This window comes from Oculina patagonica, chromosome 5 (genome assembly GCF_052425735.1).
Source record: "Oculina patagonica isolate OP01 chromosome 5, crgOcupat, whole genome shotgun sequence".
Classification (NCBI taxonomy): Eukaryota; Metazoa; Cnidaria; class Anthozoa; order Scleractinia; family Oculinidae; genus Oculina; species Oculina patagonica.
In genome coordinates, this window is record NC_135762.1 from 21,242,412 (window position 1) to 21,267,734 (window position 25,323).

Here is a 25,323-nt window from a genome sequence, read left to right on the forward strand (position 1 = left end):
TGGTAAATAGAATAGATATGACGTTAGCGGTATGCGTCAACTGATTTTTTACGCGCGAATGAAAAAAAAAGCTGTCTTAATATTGCTCCTTTGCACTATAATGCTGAAGAGATTTCATAAAAGGAAAAACTTCCGCGCTACTTTGTCTAATAAAGATCATACCTAGGGCATTTAGCATTCTCGGTAAGGTAGTAGTTAACTTCAGATGTAATCTTATCCCCCCTTATCCCTCCACGCGTAAATCACTATTGAGTTCACTGTTTACGCAATTATTATTTATTTAACTTTATAGGGTAGCTTAATGAAGAGGTTAATCAAATTTTAATATCCGTTTGATAGAAAGCAGAAATTTGGTTGTAAGAGTAATAACAGTTGACAAGTAGCCCGTTGATCAAAAGCAGTTGGTATACTGTTTGAGTCCTTCGTAAACTTTATTGGTTTTTATAGCACAACTTAATAAAAGTGCGCACTCTGATTGGTTAATTTAGCGTCTACTATTTTAACAATAGAGTGTTTCTGTCGAGGAACTATCGGCTGATAGTTGCCCCGCGGAAATTTGATGTTCTTAAAACAAATATTAGCCCGAGAAGCGAAGCTTCGAGGGCAAATATGCTAGTTTTAAGAACATCAAATTTCCAAGGGGCAACTATCAGACCGATAGTTCCGAGACAGAAACACTCTATTGTCTTTATTGTTCACCACTAAATTTTCTTCCGCGCGCACATACACGAGTAATTCACGAGCATCGTGAATTATTTTTACTTTTGAGGATAAAAAACTCAATTTAAAGCTGAAATTTAACAACGAAACAAAACCAGACGAGAAACCCACTGAATGCAGTGAATTCGGTTTTTTTTTTTTGTCTGCAGGCAGCTTGTTTACAAAAACATCCAGTCACGGGCGGGCACTATCGATCCGGGCATTTTTCACGGGAGGGCACTATGGGCTGATAGTGCCCTCCGGCGGACGGGCACTATCGCGTCACGTGTTCAATTTAAACCAATCAGAATCGGAGAAAATTTAGTGGTGAAAATTGCCCATGGGTGCACACTAACGTAGGCCTTCTACCTGAGCAGCGCGCTGATCTGATGCGACATGGCACAAGAAAGTGCTACTACTTCACGAGTTTTTACATATTTTTTCTTCGATTTTCCTAAAACATAAACATAAGAAAATCCACCTCTCCATAATGCTTAAAGACTTTTAGGCATAAGACACGTCTGAAATAATTCAAAAGTTTTTTTTTTATCTTTTAGTTTTTCGTCAGCGTTTACGCGAGCACTACACGCATTTGTTTAAATAAGCGCGCGTACTTTTACCTCAAAGAAACTGTAATAAATCGCCTAAAAGTTGTGCTATAAAACATACACTATGTAAACTTCAGAATATAGCCGCTGTATACGCGCGATGGAATTCTAGCGGGCATTATTTTTAATAGAACATAGCTGAAAATTATAGAAGCCCGGTACCTCGGATGTGCGAATTGTTTGTCGAATTTCGCTGAACAACTTCGCCTCTATTCTCTTGTTTTGTTGTTTAAATGATGCTTTAAAGCAGATAGTTCTTATCAGAAACGTTTCACTTGCTTAAATGGAAGTAAGACAGTGCCAAAGGAAGCGACAGATGAAGAAAGAATCGTTGAAATGTGTTGTTTTTCTTTGGAGTTGTGGGTGAACTATTTTGCCGTGAACTGCCGTGAAATTGATTGGAAATTATTTAGCAAAACAAGCCGGACTCTAGAAACGCTTTGAGGTAAGAACCTTTTTTTTAGCCACAATCTGAAGAGAGAACACTCCCCTTTTGTTCTTTTTAAATCGAAATTAGAGGCGAATTTAAAAAACTTGCTGCGAAACGAACGCATGAAAATTTTTCATTTGAATGAAATTGAAGTAGGCTTAACCAGACTTGAATACGTAAATATTTCAACTAGATTTGTCGGCTTTGTGAGAATCTTTTGGTAGTCGGAGAAAGGACTATAAATGGGAAATAAGAATGAAATGGTATCTTGGTTTATTTATAAAGAAGCCGCCAAAGAAAAGAATAAACTATAAAACTTTCACTTTTGTACCGATGTTGTGTGCGTTTGTAAATGCCTTAAGCGGCCGCGAGTCTTTTAAGTTCTGTGCTCTTTTTAATGCTATATTCTAAACCCACTAGAAGATGGTTTTCCTATGTCCTGTAAGAAAATACTGCACTTTTGAGGTCTAGAAAAGCAGCTGAATGCCCTCACCTAACGGCTCGGGCATCCACTTGCAGCTTTTCTAGACCTCAAGCGTGCATTATTTTCTTATAGAACATGGGAAACCCTCTTATAGTAGGGAAATGGATGTACTTGGAAGGCTTGCTAAGCACTTAAAAAGGGCGCTTTCCGATTCAGTGAGGTTTCTTTTCAAGTTTGTTTTTTAGTGCTCTCCGTTTTTTGATAAGGCATTGATCATTTTAGATATACCAACTACTTTCTAGACATGCTATTCAAACAATAAAAAAACAACAACATATAATTCCAGTAAGCATTACACATTCTGGAATCCTAAAAGGCTTGGTAGCCGAACGGTTGGGAAGGGCTTAAGTCGGGACTACGGAGAGCAAATGTAGCTTTGCCACACGAGCAACGATCGCTACATCATTGTATACGTAATACCGCTTACGTTTTGTTCCTTTTAACTTTTGCAACATACGGGAGGCCTCTTTCCACCAACTTTTCACACAGGTGCACAAAGAAACAAGCTCACCGATGCGTTTTTCCGCCTGCAAACACATAACTCTTGATTTTCTAAGCCTTCAAAGTAAGTTCTTCTTCTACCAGATGAAAAACTGTTAGAAAGAAAATAGTTTACACTGTCTGGCGGAATCGAAATTAGAAGACTATTTCTAAAGGGAGTCTAAAGGGAGGTGTCTAACCCCTGGGGAGGCTTTAACCCTTCGTAATCCGGGGTATGCTTCGAATCTAATTGCTGGTAATGACCTTCCTTAGCTGTGCTACCTTCCTTAATTTCCTCATAATCACCTCCCTCCCTTTGACCAGACTCAACGATGTCATCATAAGTGGGGTTGCAAATAACGCTTCCGGGTGCCAGTTTTTCGTCTGCGGTTAACTGGTACTCAGGATCCTGGTCGAGATAGGGAGCATGGTTCTTGTTAACCACAACCATGTCAGTGCCGCCTGAGGCAACTGCTCTTTTTCTCTTTTTAGCTGTTAAAAAGAAAAGCCATAAAGAACGTTACAAAGCGATCAGTTTCGGTTATAAGTCTAACCGATGTAACCTAACACCACATCGTGCGCCGGGTAGCGGGGTAGGGGGAGGGGGGATGACTACACAACAATTAATACGGGAAGGCTCCCCACCCGAGGTTCAAACCCTTACTTTTATATATACCATTTAAAACAATAAAGTTAACCATTTCATATACCATCCATAAAATAAAGATACTTCTTCTCACCTATACAGTAGAATACTTTACCCCTTTTCCAAACTTTTCATCTGAGTAACCCCTAAAACTAATTATAACTGGATTTATGAAAACCTGGTCAACGAAAAGTGACCTGAGTGTTTTTGACCACGTACGTTACACTGCGATATGGCTAAAAACATGCCGAGAAAGGAAAATAAACTCTAGCGCTGAAAGGTATAGATAAGAGAGGGGAGGAGAGGAAAATTAAAAGAATGACATTCACTTAAGTTTCTATATCGTCTACTTTGGGGACAGTTTCTGGCGAGGAAAAAACACCCATACATCGATTTGCGCTTAAAACGGTGAAAATTTCATTAACCTGGTTTTGATAAATCCAGTCAAACTTATAAGATATACCGTAATGATTCGATTTAGCGCCCTCCTTCAAATGAGCGCCCCCTTCCGAATAAACGCCCCCCTTCGAATGTGTTTTTGTAAATAAGCGCCCCCCATTCTAATTAGCGCCCCCGTTCTTATAAGCACCCCTATTCTAATAAGTGCCCCTATTGTGGATAACTGCCCATACTGAAGTCATTGACGTCAACTAGATAAACTGCTGACCGTTCGCCGTACAGTTTATGTATATATTTACTGCTAAAATGAACAATTATTTTAAAAGTAACTGAACTTTAAAAATTTTTTAACTGCTACAGTTTCTGTTATTGTTAGATACATTTGGTTGTTTCTCAAGAAATTAAATAAGCGCCCTGTCCCGAATAAGCGCCCTGTCTCGAATAAGCGCCCTCCCTCGAGGTGCCAAAAGTAAATAAGCGCCCCGGGCGCTAAATCGAATCATTACGGTAGATAGTTTAAAATGTTCTTAAAAAACCTAAATGAAAGATTCCTTGCCCTTTACTATGCTTCAACTTTTTAAATCTCGGGCGAGGTCTCTTCGTATAGTTTGTATAGGGAGTCCCCCCCCCCGGAATGTGCGCCTAATGCGACATTAATGGAACAGGTTGACAAATATAGAATATCTGTAGATTAACATTTGAGAGATACAAAAAAATCGACAGCATAAAAATAAATCAAACTTGTTTGAATAACCCACTTTTTACAACGACTCCGTTAACCTACCGGCTACCCTTACTAGAAATCCATCTCTTATACATTACACTACCCTCTTGTTCCTTCCCTGTTCCTTTGAAGACGAAGAGAGTGGCGAGGGGATGGGGGAGTTGTAAATCACACTCGTTCACTTACCAAGTAAATAAACGGCGAATGCTATGAGAACTGCAGCAACAAGCACTACTACCAACACTATCACAATGACTGTCACCAACGGGAAGGACTTCTTCGTTTTGAAAAAGATGAACTTCTCTGTGTCGTAAGATCCATAATCATCAAAGGAACGCTGAAACACTGCGTAATTTGTGTTTGATTCCAGTTCGCCATTGAGATATATTTTTGAGCCTGCAATTGGGAAACACGAATTTATGACCAGTTTTTGTAAAAACGATCAAAACAAGTATCTTTCTATATTGAATTAAAAAGAAAAGTGAAGAACTTGCTATGCTACCTTCTTTAGACCTAGAATAATGCTTTTCATCACCAATGGTAAATTCTGTCTTGCCGTAATCAAACACTGCAGTAATGTAAGCTTCTCCTTCCTCTTTGGTTTCATAGTCTTTGTTGATGTTTTTCGCTGCGTATTTCTCGTCTGTTGAAGTGCCAACATCTTGGTCTTCATCTTTTAGCTGTATGACAATTATCTGTATGTAGCTAGAAGATAACAACAGCTATTTTTGAGCTTCAGTCTTCAAAAAACTAGCTTTCTCGTCGCCGCGTTAGGTAAAAATAAAGATTAACAATAACCTACAGTTTGGCCCTGAATTACTCCCTAAACTGAAAGAAAAAAAAACATTCTAACACGTGCGGTTTTGGACAAAAAAACATAAGTGAATGAAACAAAATGCCACTCTAAAATTCGTTTTATATATATAAGCGCGACCTTAAGCTTTTTAATTTGTGTACTTGGTAAAATAACAGGTTCGTTACGGCACTCTCTTCAAACCCAAAGTGGTCATTTTTGGAAATTACTAAATTAGGTTCCCGCTCTTCGATTGTCAGTCAGCTTATTCACGTGTAATAATCTGTTGCATCATCTCGACGTCTTTCCGACCATCCAACTGTTTTTGGGAATGGCAAAAAAGTCGTGCGATAGTTAGGAAGACTTCACTTTAACTGAGAGTAGGAAAAAAATCCAAATACAACACTTACCTGGTTCGATTTCCATTTCTTAAAAACTCTTTGTTCGCCAGTATTAGCAGAACTTTATTGGAATCAATCTTACTGTTGTCAACTTGATAAGTAAGTAAGAAAAAGTAAATAGGTAAGAAAAATCAGGTACTCGTCCTGCGCTAATCAAAACCTGTCTTAAAACGCACATGTACATAAGACAAAATATAGCTATAGACAGACACACAGACACACACATACATACACACACACACACACACATTTGGCGACAGCGAATTGATCGGCAGCTAACGTAAGCGTCGTTCCTTGTTTCGCAGGTTGCTCTAACCAGGTGTTGACATATTGTACCTCTGCTTTCCAGTCGGGCGCAGTGGCAATACAAGTTAACGTTTCTATAAAAGACATTTTTTTCCAGGACCGGGTTGTCAGCTAGCTGCCCAGTCCCCAACCTAGAGGACCAGAGGCTGTTCTTTGTCTGGTCTCTACCTGTCAACCTATCCGGCATGCTTAAACCTGCCAGGGACCGAAGTCCCCGCCGGCACGGCTCTTTGGGTCATAAAGACACGCACGCTTCACCATCACGGCGAGGTGTCAGCCCAAGGTTAAGGTAGTACTATAGACAGCTTTAAAAGGAGTTGTGGCTTATACCGTTTTAACATAGCCACTTGTGGCTATGCGGACTACGTACACTGAGGTCAATTCTTGATAAAACTTCGCCCAGGAAGGAAGGAAGGTTGGAAGGAAGGAACAAAGGAACGAGCAACGGAAGGAAGGAAGGTAGGAAGCAAGCAAGCAAGAGAGAAAGCAAGCAAGGAAGGAAGAAAGGAAGGAAGAAAGGGAGGAGGGAGGGAGGGAGGGAGGGAGGGAGCAAGCAAAGAAAGCAAGCAAGGAACGAAGAAAGGAAGGAAGAAAGGGAGGGAGGGAGGGAGGGAGGGAGCAAGCAAAGAAAGCAAGCAAGCAAGGATGCAAGCAAGCAAGGATGCAAGACATAGACATAATTAAGGCATAATTTATTTATACACGAAGAGCTTAGGAGCCGTAGCTCGTTAAAACGCTCTCGTGAAATGAAAAAGGTTTAAAAATTACAAATTACAACGGTTAAAAAGGTAAAAAGCGTATATGTACAACATTGTGATTATGACGTGAATAAATAGAAATCTATATAAATAATTCTAGTTTAATTAAAAAGGTATCTAAATTACAATGAAGCTAAAATTACAATTAAAAAGGTCTTTAAAAATTATAGTCAACAGAAAGAGCAACTGCAGCTTTCTTCTAAAGGTAATTTGGATTCGGACAGTAATTTCTTAAAAGAGGCGAGATCTTCAGCCTAGCGGACTTCAATAGGTAAACCATTCCAAATTCGTCTTTATCGAATTGCTAAATGAATGTTCAAGCCATGTTGTTGAGGCGCTTTGTTGTTCCACTTTTGTGTCAGAGCCACGCAAGTTGTACTTATTACATGTCCGTATTTTAAAAAACGATTGTAAATATAAAGGGCCGTTGTTTTTGAGGCATCTAAATAATAAAACTTGAGATAAAAAGATTCTACGATATTTCAAAGATTTCAAACCAACTTCTTTTAAGGCATCGTCATAGCAAAACGTTTTCGGCAAGTTAAATAGTGTTCTTATGACGTAGAAATTTGCGTCTTCCATTCGCTTTGACTGGCCCTTTCCAATCCCAAGGAGCAGCGGTGCGCAATACTCGAAATGAGGTAGGATAAATGCCTTGTATAGCCTTTTCATAGTGTCATAAGGTATAAAGCAACGCGATCTTCTCAATGCCGCTGTCATTTTATAAACCTTCCCCAGCTGCAGAGCAAGCAAGCAAGGAGGGAAGGAAGGAAGGAAATAAGGAAGAAGGAAAGAAAAGAGGTAGGTAGGTAGGTAGGTAGGTAGGTAGGTAGGTAGGTAGGTAGGTAGGTAGGTAGGTAGGTAGGTAGGTAGGTAGGTAGGTAGGTAGGTAGGTAGGTAGGTAGGTAGGTACTTGACGGCCGGTCGGTCGGTCGGTCAGTCCGCCAGTAAAACCACCCTGTAAACTTATAAAACAAAATTCAAATTTTTCTAGTTTACTTACCACCGTCTGATGGTGCAGTTGTTGGTACTGTTACTGTGGAACGTGGTGTTGTTACTGTTTGAGATGGTGTTATCATTGTTGAAGATGGTGTTGTTGTTGGTCTTGCCGAAAACACAGAATAATGCGCTTCAAATCCCCGATCAAGTGAAGAACCGGAACGGAAGTTTACGAACAACTGGCTACCACTTGACAACACGTCCTGCAGGACTGAGCCGTTACAAAATCTTCCCAGCGAAGAAGAGCTTGTCGAAGCACCGTCGTAAAGCTCCACATAGGTACAATTATTCGAGCTGCAAGCGTTCTCACATGAACCAAGGGCCAATTCAGTGAATGCAAACTTTACTTGTTTACCAGCTGGTACAGTTATGATCCAGGAGCAATTCCTGGACGCAGGATAATTACTCATAGGGTAGTTCGGGCTGCTCAATGTTCCGTTTCCGGAAAGAGGAATTGCTTCAGTAGGACAAACTAGAAAAAATAAACATATCCAATCACATTTTTTCATAATTAACATTCTTACCCCAGAGAGGCGACAATGGATACAAACTGTTTAATATGACTTGATCGGTGTACACATTTTGTCATTGTGAATTGGTGTGGTTTCTCACCTGGGCCTTTGTCATGATAAGTGAGTATCGAATGTTGCTTTTTGACAAAACCTAGACCATTTATTTACTCACTTCAACAGAGCTTACTATCACCTATTCATGCAGGTCAAGGGACAATCACTGGATTAAAAATTAAAACTTTTCCCCTTGTCCTGTTTTCAAAGAGGTCGATGTGTCTGATGGTCTGTCTTGTTTTTGAATTAATATGGTAAATAGGACTTTTTTGCTCTTAAATGTAGAGATTAAATGCCATGTCCTATCAAGATATTCCCATCCTTCGGGTCATTTAGAGTAGAAGATGCTTGGCATCGTAAACAAGGCGCGACACCATCACCACCACCACAACAACAAAACAACAACACCTGTTTTGATGCGAAAGAGTTGTGATACACACCTCTAAAAAATAGCCTTTATTTGTAACAAAATCTTCTCGAACTTCGACCCTTTTTCTGAAGATGATACGTGAAACTGGTGAAAATGTTAAACCCCTTTCGTGTGGTCACTGTGGTGTTTCCAAGAAATTTTGCTTTGCACTTGCGTAGAAATCTCGAGGCTGGCAGGAGACAAAAAGTTTCTCTGGACCGCTCAACACCGCAAGTCAACATAACAAAAGTCCATGTCATTTCTTTACACTTCTCTAAGATCACTGCCAAATAAACAATAGAACTACACAAGGGACTCCACTTATTTAGTTTTTTACTTACTTGGAGGAGAGTAATTCAGTTGCGTGTAAGTTGCTTGAAACCCATCGTACTGCTTGGACCCGGTAACATCAGACACAAACAGTACCTTCAAGCTCTCATGAGTTGAGTAATATGTTTTAGCTTCACCGGGTACACTACATATTCTGTCATCTCCATTGTGATCAGCAGAGAAGCCATTTTGAACTTGCAGGTAATCGCATGTGCAGTCCGGCAGTGGTCCGCACTGTTGGATATTGAGAGTGTTGGCAATTTCTAACTTAACACGGTTTCCTTGGGGTGCTGTGATTTGCCAGCTGCAGTTCTGGTTATCTGGATACAGTCTGGGGAAATAAGGGCTGGTGATAACACCTGATGCTTCAGTAAGGGTGATACCTCTAGGACACACTGGAAAGGAAATAAATTTATCTCGTTCTCATTTAAAGAATGACTCCTTCATTAATGTGGAGTTATACTCTGTCAAAAGAGGAAAAATAACATTTTCGCTAAAATTAACATCATCACGCGAATTGCAACAGAACTAAGTGTTATACTTCATAGAGTATTAGCTACGAGCAGACTTACGTTGTCCTCCATCTATCGCCTCGTAAGATGCGTTAAATCCCGAGTACACATTGCTGAGAGATCGCAATCTCACCAGGATGGAATTCCCCACAGAGTACACTGGAGCAGGAAGATCTTGACCACAGATCTTGAAATCTTGAGCTCCATTATCTGAAGCGACATTAGTGATAAAAACACGGGCCAATTCTGCCTCCCCAATACACGCTGGATTTTGGTTTGGTTCCAAAGTGAAGTTGAGGAAAGTAACTTTAATGATGCGTCCAGTGGGTACTGTGATATTCCAGGTACAATTGCTGTTTTCAGGAAAGTTGTTTGGAAAATTGGGACTTGTAAAGAATCCACTTGATCCCCAAAGAAAGTCCCCAGGTGGAAGGCATGCTGCAGAGCAAAATATCCGGATCAGTGAAAAGGTAACTCGGCAACTTTTTGGCAACTTTTCATATTTCGAACAACTTCTTCCCCTTTAAGTTATACGAACGTTTCCGAAGATTTACGAAGTTTGCCGAAGATTTTCGTGGAACATCCGGAGACGTTTCGATTTTCGACTCATTCCCCATTCCTGGGGGGGGGGGGTACTCAAAAAAGTTTTGTACGGGGAGGCTCCGCCCCGAGCTCTAACCCCTTACCCTTTTATATACCATTTTTGACAAAAATTGTACCCCTTTCGTATACCTTTTACTTAAAAAAGGTACCCCTTTCATATACCTGAAAGACATGGCATAGACTTAGATCAAGACGTTTTCTTGTCATTTTCATGTAGCGCTTAATAAATTGAAATATTACAGCCATGAATTAGCTTGAATTGCATCTGTTCGAAATTTTTTAATTAAAAGCCCTTTGAAAAACCTAAATATCAAATTTCTATACCCTTTCATATACCTAATATTGTGAAATCCCTACCCTTTTATATACCTGAAGCCTGAAAAAGGTACCCCTTTCGGGCGGAGCCTCCCCGTATAGGCCATTATAGGGAGTATCCCTCCGGGTCCCCATTAATACATTAAATATTAGTCAGCAAACGTGACGTCATAGATATCTTTCAGTGAAAGAAAAGTTGTAATTCAACAACTTTTTTGCCTTAAAATGTTGTTTAGATACTTCTGTTGCAGTGAAATTGCATGAAACTGCTAAGAAATATTACCTTTAAAGGGAAATTAGCATATATTTGGAGAAATTCTCATGATAAAAAGCAGCGTTTTGGATTTCGGGGGCAACTTTCGAGCACCTTTTTAGTCAAAAGCATTTTTGGGGGATTTTTGAAGCAACTTTCGAGCTCCTTTTTCACAATTTTCGAGCAACGTTTTGAAAAATTTCGAGCAACTTGTGAAAATCCCTAGAAGCATAGATAAGAATTTCACTCTTATTACGATGTGATGGGGCAGGGTGGAAGGAAGACGAGGTTGTATCTTTATCTTCTGAAACTAAAATCTTGGTAAAGCCTGGTAAATATTTGAAAGGTTATAACGTAGTTTTGATTTTGTGATTTTCAAGTTGCTCGAATAATTTCGAGCAACTTGTCGAAATCCCTAGAAGCAAAGATAACAATTTCACTCTTATTACGATGTGATGGGGCAGGGTGGAAGGAAGACGAGGTTGTATCTCTATCTTCTGAAACTAAAATCTTGGTAAAGCCTGGTGAATATTTGAAAGGTTATAACGTAGTTTTGATTTTGTGCACGCCCTGATTGGTTTAAAAGATGTAAGCTTATTGCAGGAAAGCCGGACGGGAAATATTTGGTTTTGAGGTTGTCACACAGGAATCGAGCGCAGTGCGGTCAGTGTATCTAAAATGACCGAGAGACATATATTTCGCTGTCCGGTCCAGGAATAAGTGTTATAATTTCACTTCAGAAGACCTTCTCTGTTTTAGATGAAAACAGGAAGCATTTCAATCGTTCTTGACTGGATAATATGCGAAGACACGTTAAATAGAATGCAATTTTACATAAAAACAACGTGATTAGTATGGACTGGACTAAACTTAAACATTTCTCCGTATGCCGTTCCGTGATTAGACTATTTGTGTTTGCACTACAAGGGAGTGGAAAGAAGGGAAATGGAATCCAATTGTTTTCAAAAGGTGAAATGTGGGCCTGATCAAAGGCTACCTGTATGATAAGTCACAGAATATTGCGCCTCAAATCCTCGATCAAGTGAAGAACCGGAACGGAAGTTTACGAACATCTGGTTACCACTTGACAACACGTCATGCAGGACTGAGCCGTTACAAAATCGTCCCAGCAAAGAAGAGCTTGTCGAAGCACCGTCGTAAAGCTCCACATAGGTACAGTTATCCGAGCTGCAAGCGTTCTCACATGAACCAAGGGCCAATTCAGTGAATGTAAACTTGACTTGTTTACCAGATGGTACAGTTATGATCCAGGAGCAATTCCTGGACGCAGGATAATTGCTCATAGGGTAGTTGGGGCTGCTCAATGTTCCGTTCCCGGAAAGAGAAATTGCTTCAGTAGGACAACCTAGAAAAAATAAACATATCCAATCACATTTTTTCATAATTAACATTCTTAGCCCAGAGAGGCGACAATGGATACAAACTGTTTAATATGACTTGATCGGTGTACACATTTTGTCATTGTGAATTGGTGTGGTTTCTCACCTGGGCCTTTGTCATGATAAGTGAGTATCGAATGTTGCTTATTGACAAAACCTAGACCATTTATTTACTCACTTCAACAGAGCTTACTATCACGTATTCATGCAGGTCAAGGGACAATCACTGGATTAAAAATTAAAACTTTTCCCCTTGTCCTGTTTTCAAAGAGGTCGATGTGTCTGATGGTCTGTCTTGTTTTTGAATTAATATGGTAAATAGGACTTTTTTGCTCTTAAATGTAGAGATTAAATGCCATGTCCTATCAAGATATTCCCATCCTTCGGGTCATTTAGAGTAGAAGATGCTTGGCATCGTAAACAAGGCGCGACACCATCACCACCACCACAACAACAACAACAACAACAACACCTGTTTTGATGCGAAAGAGTTGTGATACACACCTCTAAAAAATAGCCTTAATTTGTAACAAAATCTTCTCGAACTTCGACCCTTTTTCTGAAGATGACAAGTGAAACTGGTGAAAATGTTAAACCCCTTCATAATGTTTGGTCACTGTGGTGTTTCCAAGAAATTTTGCTTTGCACTTGCGTAGAAATCTCGAGGCTGGCAGGAGACAAAAAGTTTCTCTGGACCGCTCAACACCGCAAGTCAACATAACAAAAGGCCATGTCATTTCTTTACACTTCCCAAAGATCACTGCCAAATAAACAACAGAACTACACTAGGGACTCCACTTATTTAGTTCTTTACTTACTCGGAGGAGAGTAATTCAGTTGCGTGTAAGTTGCTTCAAACCCATCGTACTGCTTGGACCCGGTATCATCAGACACAAACAGTACCTTCAAGCTCTCATGAGTTGAGTAATATGTTTTAGCTTCACCGGGTACACTACATATTCTGTCATCTCCATTGTGATCAGCAGAGAAGCCATTTTGAACTTGCAGGTAATCGCACGTGCAGTCCGGCAGTGGTCCGCACTGTTGGATATTGAGAGTGTTGGCAATTTCTAACTTAACACGGTTTCCTTGGGGTGCTGTGATTTGCCAGCTGCAGTTCTGGTTATCTGGATACAGTCTGGGGAAATAAGGGCTGGTGATAACACCTGATGCTTCAGTAAGGGTGATACCTCTAGGACACACTGGAAAGGAAATAAATTTATCTCGTTCTCATTTAAAGAATGACTCCTTCATTAATGTGGAGTTATACTCTGTCAAAAGAGGAAAAATAACATTTTCGCTAAAATTAACATCATCACGCGAATTGCAACAGAACTAAGTGTTATACTTCATAGAGTATTAGCTACGAGCAGACTTACGTTGTCCTCCATCTATCGCCTCGTAAGATGCGTTAAATCCCGAGTACACATTGCTGAGAGATCGCAATCTCACCAGGATGGAATTCCCCACAGAGTACACTGGAGCAGGAAGATCTTGACCACAGATCTTGAAATCTTGAGCTCCATCATCTGAAGCGACATTAGTGATAAAAACACGGGCCAATTCTGCCTCCCCAATACACCCTGAATTTTGGTTTGGTTCCAAAGTGAAGTTGAGGAAAGTAACTTTTATGATGCGCCCAGTGGGTACTGTGATATTCCAGGTACAATTGCTGTTTGCAGGAAAGTTGTTTGGAAAGTTGGGGCTTGTAAAGAATCCACTTGATCCATTAATGAATTCTCCAGGTGGAACGCATGCTGCAGAGGAAAATTACCATCATCAGTCAAAACATGACTGAGAGTCATGTATATCCACGTGCGGTCAGACAATTAGTAATAGTAATTGGACTGAGTGGAGTACAATTCAGGAAGTAATCGGGCGAGTAATTTCAAAATCGGCCGAGCGCGCAGCGCGAGGACGATTTGAAATTACGAGCACGATTAATCTCTGAATTGTACGACACGAGGTCCAATTACTAATTAATCGTATCAATAACAAAATTCGAGGTTAGGAAGTCTTTGAGAATCTTTTTTAGTGTGAAAAAGTCAATGGTAAATTCAACTGGTTGTACAAACAGTGGGAAAACAGCAAGAAAGAACCTATTTATATGCGTGTGATTGACGCGCGAATGGCGTAGGTGTCCAATTATAGGTATCCAATTTGAAGTTGCTCAAATTGGATACCTGTAATTGGACACCCACGTGATCTCGCGCCAATTACGCGACAAATAGGCGCGCGAAGAACCAATCAAAATCGAGAATTTTGTTATAGATACGATTAGTGCTTTAACTTCATTTTGAGGGAGTTTTTGAAAAGTTCCCCTTTTGATAAAGACAAAAGGCATTTTTCATCGTGTCAGGGGTGTGGACGATGAACAGAAACTTACTCTGTAGAGTGACCTGTGACGAGACCTGTGATGTGTCTTTTGCACTTGAAAGGGAGAGACAACGGGGGAGGGGGGGAGGGGGGGAGGAGGAGGGTGTTGGGGGAAGAATACAATCCAAAAGTGTTAACAATTTGTAAGTCGGGACTGTTCACAGGTTACAATATGGAAACGACTTCTCTGCAGTTTTAAACGCGACCGTTCCTGTGAACGTTTCTCCTCGTTGATCCTCAAATTACTGAAGTTAAACAAGCAAGCCCAATCTGTTGGAAACATTTTTACCAAACAAGAACAAAACCAAACCAATCATCATTCTGCTTCTGGGTCCGGTTGCATATTTACCCGGGCTTAAAAACCGGTTGCAGGTGTTCCCGCGCTAAAATAATAAGGTCATCATTTGGCTTTAATACCCGCGCTTGGCGCCGGTTGCTATTTTTTCCTGTGCTTGGAACCTTTAATTTCGTTTGTTGAGATTGGTTTGGTTTAGGATTTTACCACATTAAAATAGAAAACACAGTCTTTTGTACTTACGATCAGATGCAACCACAGCCAAAAAGAAAACTGCAAGAAATAACAAATATCTATTGGAATATTAGGAAAACCTCACTGACTTGAATTCTTTCTTTGGATGTTGCCGCTCTTTAAGGAGAAGTTCACTCTAGAATGGCCATTTATTTTCTTTACGCCAATAAAAAGTTTATACAAAGATATGTTATTCACCAAAATTTTAGCCCCAAACGTGCGCTATAACCCTACGAAATCTTATCCAAAACTCGACAACTGGACGACGCCATCTTGGAGCTGGTAATGTGTGCGTGACGTCAAAGAGCTCAGCCTGAAGTTTTGTGGGAAAATTTAAATACTCTAAACTCCTTGTTTCTTCAAAGTGGCTTTTGTTTGACAAAATGCCTCTTTGTGCAGCTCTATTTTGCTCAAACAGAGCTCCAAGAAATACAAAAAACAAGGAGTTTCGACTGTTAAAATTTCCCCGTCAAACTTCAGGTTGAGCTCTTTGACGTCACGCATACATTACCAGCTCCAAGATGGCGGCGTTCAGTTGTCGAGTTTTGGGAAAGATTTCGCAGGGTTATAGCGAACGTTGGAGGCTGAAATTTTGGTGAATAACATATCTTTGTGAAAACGTTTTATTGGCGTAAAGAAAATAAATGGCCATTCTGGAGTGAACTTCTCCTTTAAAAACAAATGAATGATATTGCAACCGCGTAGTTATCATTCACGTAGTAAACCACAACAGCAAAACTTTGATCAGTTTATAGTCCCAGAATTGTCTAGCTAACTTTCGTTCGTTCGTTAAGGATGGGCCGATACTCGATACCAAATATTCGATACATCGATATTTTGACAATTTTGAAAAGTATCGATACTTTCGAAAAATATCGCACTTTCGATACGTTTTCGATACTGCACACGTGACCTAAGCCTGCGGTCTCCTGGTCAGCACCTGAGGTTTAAAAATGCAATTTTGCTCAAACAAATATTGTTGTTCTTGTCAATATTGAATTTTTCTGGCCTTAACTCGATGTCCACACCAGGGTCCACACATTGCTGATGCAACAGTAAAACAACAGACCAAGAATCAACATTTGTGGATCACATCTTTTATGCCAGGACTTTCTTTGGAATTCTTAGACAAATCACGTGACATACCAATGACGTCAGGACGGAAATGGCGTCATAATATCAATATCGAGATTGATTTTGAGATAAAGTCAAATATAGTATCGATATCGCATCGTTTTGAAAAACCTGTATCGGCCCATCCTTATCGTTCGTTCGTCCGTTCGTTCGTCCGTCTGTCCGTCTGTCCGTCGTTCGCTCGCTTGCTCCCTCGTTTACTCGCTCGCTCGTTCCAGTCGTTCGTTCGCTAGACGTCGTCCGTCATTCATCGTCCATTCATTAAGTGGATTCACATAAATGAAATCTTATACAAGTTTTATGCGGAAAGTTCACTGTTTCTGAAAAAATTACGAAAAAAATGAACTCATTAAACCGCTTTAAATTCCCGCACAAAGTTTCACCATAGAACAGGTTACCATTTCTGTTACTCAGATATGGGGGATAGGGTTAGTAGTATAGGTTTTGACAGGAACCGAAGGAAAGCAGTTCACAGGAGGTGGCAATTTTGAAGAGATTTGTGGCAAAGAATGAATGCAATACAAATCCATGGTTTCATTTTTTAATTTCGTTCCAGCCCATTAATCAGCCAAAGCATTATTTGCAAAAGCCTCGATCATTCACGCGTTAGACGATTAGCTGTCAATGATCATTAAAACAAAAGAAAACAAAACAAAAAACAGTAATGGTTTTTTGAAAGGAGTGGAGAGACTGAAATGAAAAATTTATTACGCTTCTTATAATCATTCATGCAAGAAAGTTTTCGTTATTTTGTTATCACTATCGAAAAAATAAGTCTCATTGCTCCTCATTCAAAATCCGTCTTCACATTAATTTCACTTGTGGAAAAAAATAGCCGTTACTGTGTTAATCGCCACCGCTATTTTGTTGACTTATTCCGCACTTAACCGATTCCATTATTCATGAGTTATTTCGGTGTCGGTATGATATCGAAACTTTTGTTAACTGAAGAGGCTCCCGCCGACGGCCGCCGTAGAAAAACATTTTTTGTGACTATAAGGATGCGGTGTTGTTAGGACTTTTTGATAGTTTAGCAGATATTTTAGTTATTTTAAGACGATTTAGAGGATTTAAGCTCGATGTTTGCGTTGCGAAGCCACTATACAGGCGCAAATATGTGAACTATGATATAAACAAAGTATATTGATTGAAAAAATTAGCCTAAATAGTTTGTCAGGAAGATGGTTCGTAAACACACTTTCAAACTAAACTTAGCCATCTTTATTATTTTAATAATTTTGCCTTTTTCCTTTGGTCAGCTTTAGCTTAGATTGAACAAAGATAATTTATTTTCGTATATCGCGTGACAGCGGCACCGGGAATGAGTTGTGTGAACTTGGAATGTTTAAAACTTCTGTCATCGCAAAACTTTTGCCCTAATAAAGCTTAACTTTCTTTTACCTATTTTTCAAGTGTTTGGTGGATGTGTTCACTGTTTCCACAAGACTAGATATTTAGAGACGAAAAACATTGCTTTTTTAAAACACAATGAGCAGTCTGGACAAAGCATATTATGTAAAATCACAGCATGAAATTTCATAAACTTGAAGTTTATGCCGATGAGTTTCATGCTGAGTGAATTTACATAATAATATAAAATGTTCCGTGTTGTGTTGTGGCTTGTACCTGCAAAATCAGCCGCAAATATTATTTTAATGTGCTTTTTCTAAAAATACATACCGTAAAATGCTAAAAGCATCTGCGAATAACATATATTTAATGAACGTTTTCCTGCACTACGCGAACGTTACTGATTAATATAAAAGAATTTAAATGAGGTAGCTAGTGTGTAGTTGTCGGTAGTAAAATTGAAGGAAAATTACTTGTCCTAGTCGGAATTTAAGTTTTCCTAAAATGGTTGTCGTTTGTCGCGATTTTATTTTATGTGCTGTCGCTGCCTTTTGGGCCATGTCGCTTGTCGGAATCTACCCTGGCAGGGCCTCTATCAGTGCCGTAACCAGACTTTTGGAATAGACGAGGCAAGATCTTGCTAGGAGGTTCTGGGGGTATGCCCTCCAGAAAATTTAGAGAGCAAGAAGCTTTGAAACTCTTTCTTAAAAATTTTAAGTAAGGGATTTCTTAAAATAAATCAATCTGGTGAGTATTTTCCCAACTAAATATATTTTGTTTTTAATTGTCGGTTAAAATCAAGACGAGGCAAGTGCCTCGTCTTGCCTCTTGCTAGTTCCGGCCATGTGATTGTCTATATAGAACGCATCTACAGAATTGAGTTCTCTATTCCTGGAGGCTTCGTTGGCGAAGGGTAATATCGATTCATGTTTTCAAAAAACAATATCTGCAGCTCGATGAACATCGGCTCATGTAGTATCGTGTCTCGCGACAAAACATCGAAGCAGCTTTTTCAGACCAATTAAATGAACATTTTTTCGAGTTGTAAACAAAGCGTGGTTTAACAAGAAGCAAAAGTGAATTAAACTTGTTAGTATTATATGGGGTCTTATATTCAAAATTGAAATAGTTTAATACCAAGTGTAGTACAGTATGGTAAGAATATAGTTATTTCGTGCGCATTAAGATCAAGTGTGTATATTGACTCATACTCAAAACAGATTCCAGACTCACCCATAACAATAGTCACAATCCAAGACGAAGCCATGTTTTTATGCACTTCTCCCAGTCGATCGATCAGGTTTTCTCTTTTTTCTATCGAGAAATTAAAGAGTGCAAACGAGAGTTAAAGGTACCAGCGAATAATCTGTAGCTTTTTCGGCCGCGGAAATATGCACAACACAGGAAGTTCTTATAGCAGACTGGACACTCAGATGATAACAGATGATAAGCAATGACGTCATAGTATCGGATTGCGTGACGTAACATAAAATATTTGTTCGTTGTTTTAACGAATTTACGGGAAAACAACCAAAATGTTCGTTATATCGAGGTATAGTAATTTCGTTTGTTACGCTGTTACGTTGTACTACGTATCCAGCATCTCCCGATATTATTGATTTCTGAAAATAACATATGCACATATATTTATATTTAACAATTATTCGCCTCAGGCTCAGTGATTATTCAACAATAATCAATGAGCCTGAGGCGAATAATTGTTTTAGTATAATTTTCAGAGGCGAATATCAAAAAAAGCAAAATAACAATAGAAAACACGAAAACAATAAACAGAAGTGCTCGCTTACATACGTGTAAACCAGTTTAATTCATCGATTGAAATCATAATTTACACTCGAGTTTTAGCAATAAAACGGAACAAAACAAACACTACGAAAAAGATAGATATCCGGTACCTTTGTTTTATCGTTGGTGACTTCTGAGCAATTGTGTGAATCCTCTCGAAATTACTAGCTCCAGTGAGAAGAGAACTACATAATGTTTTGACAGTCGATCTGACTGAGTACATGGCCGTGTGCGATCTCCAAAACCACCATGTTTACGATCAATTCTAATGCCTTGAAAACCATCTCTTGAAAATATTTTCGGTCCAAAAGCCTTGGTAGTAAATTTGCAAATCTCCCAATGTTTCAAATATCCAGGATTTGGAGTGATTTCTTTTAAATGAGAGAAATTTTCATTCAGCAAATGCCGCCATGTTCACTGGCCTGGATGGCATGGCTTAGTAGCCAAACCTTCAGATGCAATATTCACCGCCTAGCGCGGTGAATATTGCGGCATAGTCCGAGCTTCTCGACCAATCAGAATTGAATTCACCTCTGGAAATTATGAACTTGTTTTCTTCAGGCTACAGGATTAAAGGATTTTCATCCTTGTTGGTCTGTTCCGCATTCATCGTTTGTCGCGTGTTGACATCTGTTCATTATATCGGGGTACATTTTACGTTTGGGCTCCTGGATTGTGTTTGTTATAACGCGGATTTCGTTATATCGAGGTTCGTTTAATCGAGGTACTGTTCCACTGATACAGCGGGGTGAATAGGTTTGCGGATCGACCGATTAAAGCGCAAGGATTGTACATGTATTCGGATTGTGGATTTTTGTGATACAAAATACATTAAGCGGATTCGCAGATTTCGAAAATACAGCGGATGGCGGATTAGCTGAGAATTTTGGCCTGAATTACGGACTTTTCATTGATTTGAATTTGAACGAAAAAAGTGGCAGTTTGACGGATTTGGCCAAAAAATGAACGGATCGACGGATTGGCATACCCCTCATGGAAGCCTGAGCATCAGGCTTTTCTATAGTGAAGGGAGAAGGGGAGGAAGCAGGAAGGCCTGTACTCAGGCTACCCTCATAGCGTTGCCTGGATATAGAGATGAAATGCTGCCAATCAACCTGTTTCTAAGAATGGGATCACCGCCTCAGAATTTCGTGCGCCTAGCTACGTTGACAGCCTTGAAATGGATTGAAAAGTCTGGCAAGTGAAAATTAAGAAGAAAGGTTTAGATTGCAAAATTGACAAAAGAAAAAAAAGTACTCCCCGGCGGGGAATCGAACCCCAGTCTCCCGCGTGACAGGCGGGGATACTCACCACTATACTACCGAGGAAGTTGTATTCTCAGCTGGGGTTTAATCAAATCTTAAATCAATGCAAATTGCTCGAAGACAAGTGATTTGAACTGTCTGAAGTGAATATAAATACAGTATAATGGAATGACATTTCAAGGTTGTATCCCTATAAAGCGAATAGATTGTTTTACTTTAATTTTACTAGTGAAAGTGATATCCTTTTAAAAGACTTTTTGGAGTAAGATCTGTCTTATCTTTATGCGAACGAATGACTCCAGATATATGTCGTCATAAAACATTGGTTATGTTCGTTGGTAAAAAATATTCAATTAAAAGTAATGATTCGCAGCTCGGGGGAATGAGTGTTATTCTAAGAAAGAGTTATATTCTAAGCTCTACTATGCTAAAAGCATCGCCGGACCACTAACAGCCAAAGGAAGAACGAACACAAACTCCTAAGCTGATATTAAAGATTTCCGGCGTCATTCGTAAAAACAGTTCCTCTATAACTTCCTTGATCGTCCACTACAACATTCTGGTTACACTACTTGAAGCATTGATTATGTTCGTTAGTTCAGATCCCCAATTTTAAAGTAGATGATTCTTAGCTCGAGGGAAAGAGAGCTATTCTAGGGATGAGTTAGTAAGCTCTATGCTTAAAGCATCGCTGGACCACTTACGGGCAATGGATGAACGTACGCAAAACTTCCTTTCCGGCGTCATTCGTAAAATAGGTCCTAGAGCTATATATATAACTTCCTTGATCTAACAGTTTGTGAGTGGCGATTACGGGTATAAAGACTTACTTAGAGGGATACATTTAAATTTATCGTGACTTACAATTCTTTTCGGTTTCTTCGTCAAGGCCCGGGTCGCACTTAAAACACGTATGCATTCAAAACATGATATTGATGTTGCGGTTAAAATTATTCAGTTGTCAATTGTGTTTTGACTCGGATATTGTTTATTTTAAGAATGTCGCGGATCAATCATTCACAACTGAGACAAACCACACTTACCATTGTCAAACCAATAAATAATCTCGAAATATGTCAGAATTATATTGTTCTTCAGAGATTGATAAGATTCAAAACAAGGGTTTAAATATGAGCCGTCATCAATGGGATATGACGCCTTTGCAAGGGGGGGCTCTCATATAAAGGGACCAGGACGTAGCCTACGAGTAGGCTCGCTTCGCTCGCCGACTCGCGCATTCGGCACTCGCGGGATCGCACCTTCGGCCCTCGAAAAAGTCAATATTTACGTTGTCCCCGATTAGAGAGCCTAACCAGGACGTGGCCCAAGCATTTTTTGAACCATTAAAAAGTACTGATTGTTCTGTTCCGTCAACAAAGTATGATAGTGGTATTTTTTTTTTCATGTTCAAACCAGACCTCGACTGCTAAAAATTGTGACGTTCTGTGATGAACACACCAATAATAAGACCATCCTTAATCCTTAACCCCCCTCCCCTTTCACGAATATGACAGTAAAGATATAGCTCTGGTTTGGTTAAATCAAACTCGAATCTATCCATCGCGTGAAAAAACGGACGGACATGCTCACGGCGCGGTAAACAAGCCATAAAGTATCTTTAACCAATATTCAGTGATCAAGCTATGCGTGCTATGTTTGGCCACAGTTCCACATCATATGCATGCGAACGCAGAACCTGGAGGCGTGAGAACAACAAATAACAAATACCCGTATTTTCTCGATTAAACGCCCCCGGCGTTTATTTCAAACTTGGCCCTATAGGGCCTAGGCCTTTCTCGATTATGCTAGCATTTTTTTCGGCATTTTTGGGGAAAACGAGCATTTTTTTTCGTTTTTTCTTGAAAAAGAATTTCTAGCATTTTCTGTCATTTTTCATGACTGTGATTCAGATTTCAGCACTCAGAAGGAGAAATAATCCTAAAGTTCCACAATTTTGATTACTTTATTGGATTGTTTTCTGTCTGTTTCGACTGTTTGTGCATTGTGTTACTTGTGTACTTGTGTTGTGTTACTTGTGTGTGTGTTTTTTTAGGTTTTTGAAAAATATATATATATTTTAATATTTTTTACATATGTTTTTTTTATTTTATTTTATTTTTTTATATATTTTTTTTTATAAACAAACTATTAAGTATCACCTGTTGTTGATGTGAGCATATAATGTAAGAGTTTGTTCGTCTTGTTTGAAATAAAACAAAGCATTTTTTGGAATTCAAGTGGCATTTTTTACAGAAATCAGGAATTATTTTAGCATTTTTTTGGCTTTATGCGAGAATTTCTAGTAGCATTAAATGCCAGTTTTACTAGCATAATCGAGAAAGGCCTAATAGGGCCGGCGTTTATTTGAATTCAGGAGTTTTTTCAAGCCCTATGTTTCTAGGAATTGATTTTTATTCATTATTTTTGACAGCTATATAATTAGACATTAAAGCATATTCAACCTTAAATAATTGTCAAAGGGGTTGATTTTCAAATACAACTTGGAGACCCGGCGTTTAATCGAGAAAATACGGTAGGTCTTATTGCTTGTGTTTTCCGTTGAAAAGAGAATGTCCTTAGTAGACTACGAGCAGTCCCTATTTTTTCGCAGAGTCCGTCGAGCTTGAAGCGAATATTTTTTTCGAAGAGTTCGTCGAGCTTATGTCCTTAGCTATTTCATGCCAAATCATGACAAATCTATAACCATTTCAGACCAAACCAAAACAAAAAACTGCTTTCTACATTCGATTTTCTTTTTCTATTCGATAAAATACTAATGCATCCACAAATGTCTGGCAAGTGGAAATTATTGACTGTGGGCATGACAGATAAAGAAGAAAAGTTTAGATTGGAAAATTGACAAAAAAAAGTACTTCCCGGCGGGGAATCGAACCCCGGTCTCCCGCGTGACAGGCGGGGATACTCACCACTATACTACCGAGGAAGTTGTGATGTTCAGATGGGGTTTTAACAAATTTTAAATCATTGTATTTACAAAACCTGTCCGAAAAAAAAAATCAAAACAAATATTTGGGAACTCATGTGGGAGGTAAGTATCACAATGCAAATTGCTGGAAGTCAGGTGAAATGGACTGTCTGAAGTGAATATAAATACGCTATAATGGAATGACATTTCAAAGCTTTCTCTCAATAGAGCAAATAGAATTTAATTTAATTTAATTTTACTAGCTTTTTGAAAGTGATGACCTTTTGAATTAGAAAGAATTTCGAGATTAAGACTGTCTTATCTTTTTGGATGACGAATGACTCCAGATACATGTCGTCATAAAACATTGATTATGTTCGTTGGTAAAAAATATCAGTTCAATTAAAAGTAGAGGATTCTCAGCTCGGGAAAGAGTGTTATTCTAAGAATGAGTTAGAGAGCTCTACTATGCTAAAAGCATCACCGGACCACTGACAGTCAAAGGATGAACGAACGAAAAACTCCTAAGCCGATATATTAAAGATTTCCAGCATCATTCGTAGAAATAGGCCTCTATAACTTCCTTGATCTCATCTGTACACTGCAGTGTCACGGTTTGTGAGTGGTGATGACCTGTATGAAGACTTACTTAGAGCGATACGTTTATATTTAAAGTGACTTACAATTCATTTCCGTCTTCGTCAAGTCGAGTCAAGGCAGCCTGGCAGCGTTGTTCTTGAACTTATGCATTCAATTCATATGGATATCGGTGTTGTTGATTCAGTGTAGATATATATAGCCCTAGATTTAAATTCTCAATAAACTGAAGATGGCATGAGTCATGCCGAAACATGTCTTTAAAATGTTGTTTCATGTTTTTAAAATTCGTCATTTTACTAGTGCTAACAAGGAAATATAGAACAAGAAAGGTATTTTCTCTGTTCTTCTAGATCTTCTTTCATGTCAACAGAACTTGAAAAACTGGCTTGGTTATGCGGCACAACAACACAAGGGAAGTCATCGAGAATTTGCGAAAGATTGAGCCTTCGTTATTTGGGCACTTTTATTGCGTTAATTAATAGTTTCCAAGGTAACGTCTCGTACTGTAGATTCGAACCGTAAAAGCGAAATTTCGATTCGTACGATTCGTGCGCTTGGATAACTTTATTCACGACCCGATGATGATGACGAAAGGCTAAGCCCGAAACGTCTGGATTTTATATTGATTCAGTGGCACATCAATTTGATCTAAATTTTACAACAAATGTCACGAAGCTCTTGAACTTTTTTTGTTCATGCGTAATGCTGCTAATCAGACGGTCTATTAAGATTGTTCGCTCCCTGTCGGAAATCACGTATCACAATCAGTCAGAAGAGGGATGGACCATTATTTTTGAAAAGTGATATAAGGGAGGAGAGGCATGAGCATTTTTTTTTTAGCTGACCGGTCTTTTTTTTTTCGCCTCACTTTTAGGAACGATGTTTTTCCACCATCAGGCGAGACTTTGTTATATCTAGAGCCACTGTAATTCCATCTCTTCGAGTATTCATTAAAATTGTTAACTATACATACCAACTGGAATTATATGCAATGAAATCACAAAATCAGGAAGACAGCCAAAATGTTAATCTTAAATGGAAAAAATATACCGAGAGTTTATAGATTTCTTTGTGGGTAACTCCTTTGTAGCCAAATAGTATTCTTTAATTTAGTATATAAATTAAGCCATATAAATTGTAAGTAATGGTTATTGTAAGTTATGTAATCCTGTGTTAATTGTATTATTATCAGCAGCACAAAACGAAATCGTATAGAAGTGGA

At 39.0% G+C, this 25,323-nt stretch overlaps 1 protein-coding gene and 2 non-coding genes across 4 annotated transcripts; all 3 read right to left on the minus strand.

Annotated features, from left to right (window-relative positions):
* Window positions 1–1,026: 1,026 nt before the first annotated feature.
* LOC144653223 (cubilin-like) lies at window positions 1,027–23,575 on the minus strand. Of its 2 annotated transcripts, none has more exons than XM_078513167.1 (13): window positions 23,503–23,575; window positions 18,738–18,818; window positions 15,030–15,059; window positions 13,495–13,872; window positions 12,934–13,317; window positions 11,713–12,081; window positions 9,605–9,982; window positions 9,044–9,427; window positions 7,732–8,199; window positions 5,674–5,755; window positions 4,973–5,175; window positions 4,657–4,866; window positions 1,027–3,193 (listed from the first exon to the last, which is right to left on the minus strand). In XM_078513167.1, the coding sequence occupies exons 2-13, from the start codon at window positions 18,769–18,771 to the stop codon at window positions 2,883–2,885; spliced, it is 3,231 nt and encodes a 1,076-aa protein (XP_078369293.1). In that variant the 5' UTR covers window positions 18,772–18,818; window positions 23,503–23,575; the 3' UTR covers window positions 1,027–2,882. The 2 variants fall into 2 exon arrangements, with proteins under 2 accessions (XP_078369293.1, XP_078369294.1); XM_078513168.1 differs by lacking the exon at window positions 23,503–23,575 and adding an exon at window positions 21,440–21,458.
* On the minus strand, window positions 20,567–20,638 carry Trnad-guc (transfer RNA aspartic acid (anticodon GUC)). The gene has a single exon. It is a non-coding gene; the product is annotated as a tRNA-Asp (tRNA).
* On the minus strand, window positions 23,448–23,519 carry Trnad-guc (transfer RNA aspartic acid (anticodon GUC)). The gene has a single exon. It is a non-coding gene; the product is annotated as a tRNA-Asp (tRNA).
* Window positions 23,576–25,323: the final 1,748 nt, after the last annotated feature.

What these genes read in the sequence shown, in the direction of transcription:
- LOC144653223 (XM_078513167.1), bottom strand. Translation starts at nt 18,771, where the DNA reads ATGGCTTCGTCTTGGATTGTGACTATTGTTATGG. An exon ending in GGCTGTGGTTGCATCTGATC is followed by an intron (nt 13,873 to 15,029) that starts GTAAGTACAAAA and finishes TTTCCTCTGCAG; the next exon opens with CATGCGTTCCACCTGGAGAA. An exon ending in ACTGAATTACTCTCCTCCAA is followed by an intron (nt 8,200 to 9,043) that starts GTAAGTAAAAAA and finishes TATTTTTTCTAG; the next exon opens with TTTGTCCTACTGAAGCAATT.